Raw genomic sequence first — 6,901 nt, 5'->3', positions numbered from 1 at the left:
CATATAATTTTTTTTATTTTTTCGTAGAAATTATGTTTAAACCATATCTTTACGAGGTTAGGATGACTTCGCGAGCAAAGGAAAGTTCTTTTCCTTTTATTAACAGCTGTTCAATTCTGCACTATTCCTCGGTCTCCACTGATTTTTTTAGCCTAATTTTCAATAAGTCAAATCAAAAAATACTACAGAAATATATTTGATAGAGACTTTTCCAGATTAAGCTCTAAAGCGATTCTAAGATAATGCTTCGTCTGGTAGTATCTCAATGAGAGTANAAATGGAAGGGATAAGAAAAGGAAAGAACCATCTCACTCGCACTCGCAGGATCAATGAGGAGCTACTTGGTTAACCTTGAGGATCACTCGGGATGCAAAAGATCCGAGTTTGCCCGGCTCTGGTGTAGGTTACGTTAGTCAGTTAGTGTGACTAAGAATTCCCTCCTGCTCCTTCTCCTAGTACCCGCTATAATGCCGAAGTATAGAAATTATGTTTTAAAAGTAACAGAAAAATTTTGATCCCTTTAAATTTCTTTTGGTTTCCAAACCTCATCTTCCCGTGAAGCTGTCTCCACCACTCCTTCCTCCTGATACTTTACTTATGACCAACTAAATCAAACACAAACTACAAGTTCTGTGTTTGAAATAAAGTAGTCAGTGAATCCTTATTAATTGTGTTTTACGGAGAAAACCTGTCCTTTCATATTTCAACCTTACGTTAATTTTTTTAATTAAATTATTTCAGACATCCAACACCTGAAAAGGATCCCGTGCTCCAAAATGTAAGTTGGCCTGAAGCATCCGACGGCATTCAAAGTGTTGATGACATCCGTTATATTGAAATTGGACGTAATTTGGTACCAGGCCTTAACCCAGACCATGAAGATTTTCTTTTCTGGAAGGACTTGTTTAGAAAATACGCAAAACCACCAATATATACTTACTGAAATATGGAACGTCTGTATGTTACGTGAAATTGTCATTTAAATGTGTAACCCGATCAGAATATACGTTATTGTGCACTATCTACTTTATGCACATATCATTATTTGTTTTGTAAAGTTAGAATGACTTCACGAGGAAATGAAAATTCTTTTCTTTTTATTGACAGCTACTCAACTATCAGAAACAGGAGTAGGAGTTAGGAGGGGTAGAGGTAGACCTAGATTAGATTACTGTTCGCAAATAGTTAAGGATGTGGAATGTTATAGTTTTAGAGAAATGCGAAGATTAGCTCAAGATAGAAAAGAGTGGAGGTACGTGTCCAACCAGTCTTAGGACTAACGACCTTATGATGATGATGATGACTCAACTATCACTGTTCCTCGGTTTAGGTCTCCACTGATTTTTCCAGCCGAAGTTGCCTAATTTTCAATAGTCCAAATCAAAAAATACTACAGAAATATATTTGGTAGAGACTTTTCCAGATTAAGTTCTAAAACGATTCTAAGATAATGCTTCGTCTGGTAGTATCTCAATGAGAGTGGTTTTTATACATTTAACCAGTACCAGAACGTAGCCGTGGTATAGGTACTGTATAATTATGTAGCAACCATTTCAAATAATTCGGTAATTCCGCCTAGGCGGATTCGGAATGGTTAAGAGGGAGTTTAAGTTATGATAGTTTTGTATTTAATTTTTCAACCGTCTCGTGATACATCTGATTGTATAAGGCATATTGAGAAGTTAAAATAATAATAATCGAGGGCGCTATAATGTTGCAATAAGCCTAGCAATCTACCACGTACGTTTAATGAAACTTCTGAAACGTAATATGATGCATTCTAATCTTCATTATATCAGTCGTTACTTATTTGTACGTTTTACAATTTCCCAAGTCATTTTAATACATTAAGGTACCATAGAAGAGATACAAATAACATCCAATTCATCGAAATTTTATTGAGTAATTAGCAATAAATCAAATGTCGACAGTTGGAAGTTCTAAACACCAAAATAGACATGTTCTTATTTTTTTATTTAATTTTCGCTAACTCAATTTCTCAGAATTATCAAAAACTGCTTGAAACACGGACAAGGGTCATTCACAACTGTCAATCTTATTCTTGATAAAAGATTTTCCTGAAAGAGATAATATTGATTGGTTGATTTTATCAAACAAATACCAACGTCCCCGTGACCGAACCATCTGCCTAAAAACCCAGCGGTTTATAAGACTGTGCTCTCAAAGTTGATGTGCTGGAGACCCCAGATAGCTAAGGATACGTCGTGGAAGCCCCGGATCCGTTAATACACGTAATGACGTCCTTGAGTGTTGCCACTGCTGTTCTTTTGAGTACCCTCTGTTTATTACTTTCTAATGAGGCTTCTGGGGTAAATTTAATGTTGTAGAAAGAAGAAAGAACACTTCAAAGATTTTATTGTTGTTTTAGTATAACTTAACTGTGGAAACGAAGCATGGATATGTGCGTGGATATGAAGCCATCAGTTTAGCTAACTCAAATGTCACCTACTACGCATTTCAAGGAGTTCCTTACGGAAAACCTCCTGTCGGTTCGTTACGATTTCAAGTAAGTACAAAAAATGATAATTTCATTATGACCTATCAACTAATGTTACATACACAGAAACTAATACAACTTAAAGAAAAATGAGGTTAGCAATATATAAACTGATGCTGTCCTGATTCGGCTCATCTAAATGCTGTTCTCGGTTGGACTCGCTTCCTAATTTTTCGCTAGCACGAGTGGCGATCTCCTTCAGAGGTCTTTCAATCTCCGATGCCAGATTTGGTCTGGACTTAACTGGACTCGAATCAGGACACCATTAGTTCCCCTACTGGCCTCAAAAGCTTTTATCAATTTGTACTAATATGTAGTTGAGATAATGTTTAAATAAATTTGAAATTTTGTAAGGATCCCCAACCTGTTGCCTCATGGGACGGAGTAATAAATGCTACAAGTTTCAAACCAGTATGTGCAGCACTTGAACGTGGTCAAGTTTTGGTTGGAAGTGAAGATTGCTTATATTTAAATGTTTACGTACCAAAGACTAACCAGGTAAGAATTTTAATCAGTACCGATTACATTTAACTACAATACTAAAATTAAAAACGTTTTAATAATGGAGTACTCTGAAAATAAAAAGGTTTCAAATAGAAAAACAATTGAAGGCGACCAGCATTGTTTTAATATTCTTGTGGATATTAAAACAATGCTAAAATGGCTGCTGTTGTATGTGTCCTTAGACATTCTGTCTCAGTCTGTATAATTACCTATTTTAATAAAAGAACTTAAGTCTTCTGCTACATTCCAGAATAATGAAGAATTGTCATTACCGGTAGTGGCATGGATACATGGAGGTGCATTTACTCGTGGAAATGCTCAATTCAATCCGTCATACCTAATTGAAAAGCCTATGATAGTGGTGACAATCGCATACCGTTTGGGCATAATGGGTTTCCTAAGTACTCTCGATAAAAATGCATGGGGAAATGCTGGCTTAAAGGATCAAAACTTGGCATTACAATGGATTCAAAACAACATCTTGAAGTTTGGCGGAGATTCCAAAAGAGTAACAATTTACGGGGAAAGTGCTGGTTCTGTTTCGGTAGAATACCAGATTTTATCTCCAAAAAGTGCAGGTCTGATATTCAAATCAATCCTTTGTTATATAGTCAAAATTAGATTTTTTACTGATTTTGTTGATTGAAGATAGACTTTGGTTTGTTTTAGGTTTATTCAGCCAAGCAATTGCCAGCAGCGGAAGTACCCTCAACGAACGCGATTTTACCAGAGATTCCTTTCAACTTACCGTCAGACTTGCACGATACTTTAATATAACATCCAATGACACAAAGGAAATTGTTTCTAGTTTACAACAAATCAATTGGGACGCACTGGTTCGCAATAGTCAAGTAAATCTTTAGTTTCAAGATTTCTAATCTTCTAATTCCTTTTTAAGAAAAGTTATTAAAAAAATAGGTTAGGTTAGGTTATTGGTCAGCATAGTGCTGTAATTAACTGAGAAGTCTTATCGTTAAGGAAATTGGATTTCCGGATTCAAATGGCATCTTATTGATAAAATCTCTATGACGGATCATGGTGGTGTCAAAAGTGTTTGACCTTTCGTCTCCAATCACAAGGGACATCTCCTGGCACTTCACATTGTTGATGCAGGATCTCCAACGTTGGTGCAGTTAAGTGATGTTCACGGAAGATATTTCCATTGTAATGCAGATGAAATGTCCAACATTGTTGTTCCGTCATATGAATTTCATTAATAAGATAGGGTTAGAATCCGATAATACAGTTTCTTCATAGCAACTTGAACAATTTCCACCTTTTTTACAATTGTATGTAGTTATTTATCTTTTGCACTAAAATATTGTTAATCAGATCTGTTTAAATCACTTTGCAAATTAAGTCAGTCCTTTTGTCCGTAGGTTTATGGATCATTTTTGCCAAGCGTTGAGGCAGAGAGTCCAAATGCTTTCATAAGCCAGAGCACTTATGATTTGTGGAGCGCTGGAAAATTCAATAAAGTCCCTCTTCTTAGAGGATACAACAGTGAAGAGGGTTCAGTTAGCGCAGGTAAGAAAATGTTTCTCGTGTACGGTTGCAAAATTATCAGAAGCTTCTAATATTACAGCTTCCTATATGCAATATGCTAACGATCCTAAAACGGTAATTCCTGCTGGGCTAAACATTAATCTGAGTTCGTCTGAAGCTGATGAAGTTGTCAATGTTATAACCGAGCAGTACTTCCCTGGAAAAAGTTATTCCAATTTTACAAACGCCATTAAAGTAGGTGACTGCTTTTTAATCGTTAGGTCATTTCTTATACTGAATTGATAATTCCGTTTTTGTTATTTTAGTTTATGACCCAACAGTATTATGTCAAATGTATAAGGAAAGTAGCACGCGATTACATAAACTCCTCAACGCCCATGTTTTTCTACAAGTTTACCTACGTTACTAAAGAAAATTATACGACAGGTGTAATCGGTAAGCAAAATTTAAAACGACAATAGATTTGGTCGGTAGAATTTTACATATGATGTGGCTAATTGTCTGGCAATTGGACCGCCCTCACAAAGTGAATGTAACCGTTGCCATTTGTCATCACTCGTAAGCCATGTTGGAATATGGCGGGCGAGTACGTCGCGCTTGCGCAAATTCCCGAATCTAAACGGAATTTATCTAAACAAAAGGTTAAATCCGACAGGCTTGCATAAACGATTTAATGTAGTGGTGTTATAATAGGTAATATTTCGTCTGTGGACGGCTAGCCTCAGCGTTAGCCATAATCCAACGGGCCTTTTAGGTTGTCATTTAATTGTGTTTTAATAGGTGGCGCTGGACGTGCAGAAGAAATACTTTGTGTGTCCGTAAATATAAAAATGTTAGAATTATTAAAAAAAAACGTAAATATTAGATGAAATAAGCAGAACAGAAACTATATCAACAAGACAAAGACTAAGAGACCAAGCCTAAGACTAGAAGTATTTGAACAAGACCAATACTAAAACCAAGACTGGGACGGTCTTAGTCTTGCTTTGCTCATCACTAATTCAAAATCATAACCTAATATAAACTAACATGACTACTTTGGTTGTTATTTTATCGTATTTCAATAGGTGGCGCAGGGCATGCAGAAGAACTGGTTTATGTGTGGTATTCAAGAAAGTTACTAAATGATGAAGATGTTTTAATGAAAGACCGTATTATCACACTGCTGGCAAATTTCATCATTAATGGGTAAGTGGAAAAATGCGTAGAGGGGGGTGGAGCAAAAGGGTGGAAATCGCTTTCCAATGCATGATGCATACCATTTTAATACATATTTTACATTCTTCGGCATGGGGGATAGGAAATAAAAGATGGAAGAAGAAGGGTGTAGAGAACGTTCCCTCTAGGGTTCCCGACCGTTATACAGTCTGAAAAAGTCTGTAACACGATTTGTGTTATGTCTACATATATGTGTGTGTTTGACTATCTTGTGTAGGTTAGGTTAGTTTGACTAAAAGTTCCCCCCTTCCTCTACCTCTCAGTGGGACTTTTGTACCCCTTCTCCTTTCCTTCTCCCTAACCGGACCCACTGCAATGTCGATGTATGGGAATTATGCTTGAAAAATTACAGACAAGTTTTGATTTCCCTTTGAATTTCTTTTGGCTACCAGGCAGCACCACTCCTTCTCCTGCTAGTCTACTTATGACCAACTAAATCAAATACAGACTATAAGTTCTGTGTTTGAATCCTTTTTTAATTGGGTTTTACGGAGAAAACAAGTCCTTTCATATTTCAGACATCCAACACCTGAAAAGGATCCCGTGCTCCAAAATGTAAGTTGGCCTGAAGCATCCGATGGCATTCAAAGTGTTGATGACATCCGCTATATTGAAATTGGACGTAATTTGGTACCAGGCCTTAACCCAGACCATGAAGATTTTCTTTTCTGGAAGGACTTGTTTAGAAAATACGCAAAACCAACAATATATACTTACTGAAATATGGAACTCATGAAATTGTCATTTAAATGTGTAATCCAACAATATAAATAAATAATTTACGTTATCAGAATATGCGTACCATTATTTTTCTTTTTTGAAATTATGTTTAAGCCATACCTCTACAAAGTTATGTTATGTTAATATGGTCAACGGTAGCTTTTCGTCCATCCCCTCTTTAAAGCTACGCAGTTTTTCTTTCAATTCATTCAGGGTTCTTGATAAAAAAAAATAATACAATTTTTTTTAATTTAACCGTTAAAAATAATGAAACTAGCCACTCATTTAAATCTTGAATCATAGGAATTTGTGATTTTGAAGATCCCATGCGCTTCATTTTTCGAGAGGTGACGCGTCTCTTAATGTGAACCGCGCGGTATTTATAATTTCTTTCAAACTGATGTATTTACATAATGTTACCTAGTTTATGAGGTT

The 6,901-nt window shown here is 36.0% G+C and overlaps 1 protein-coding gene across 1 annotated transcript in view; it reads left to right on the top strand.

Annotated features, from left to right (window-relative positions):
• The first annotated feature begins 2,255 nt into the window (after positions 1–2,255).
• LOC108735540 (venom carboxylesterase-6-like) overlaps positions 2,256–6,901 on the top strand; it is a 9,979-nt gene continuing 5,333 nt past the window's right edge. The window contains exons 1-3 of the mRNA XM_025976770.1: positions 2,256–2,330; positions 2,390–2,527; positions 2,873–2,951. Coding sequence (XP_025832555.1) covers positions 2,256–2,330; positions 2,390–2,527; positions 2,873–2,951 — 292 coding nt within the window. The remainder of the gene's footprint in view (positions 2,331–2,389; positions 2,528–2,872; positions 2,952–6,901) is intronic.

The sequence above is a fragment of the Agrilus planipennis genome, unplaced genomic scaffold (genome assembly GCF_000699045.2).
Source record: "Agrilus planipennis isolate EAB-ADULT unplaced genomic scaffold, Apla_2.0 scaffold107, whole genome shotgun sequence".
In the NCBI taxonomy this organism is placed as follows: domain Eukaryota; kingdom Metazoa; phylum Arthropoda; class Insecta; order Coleoptera; family Buprestidae; genus Agrilus; species Agrilus planipennis.
Note: the sequence above shows the minus strand (reverse complement) of the source record. Positions and strands in the feature narration are given on the sequence as shown.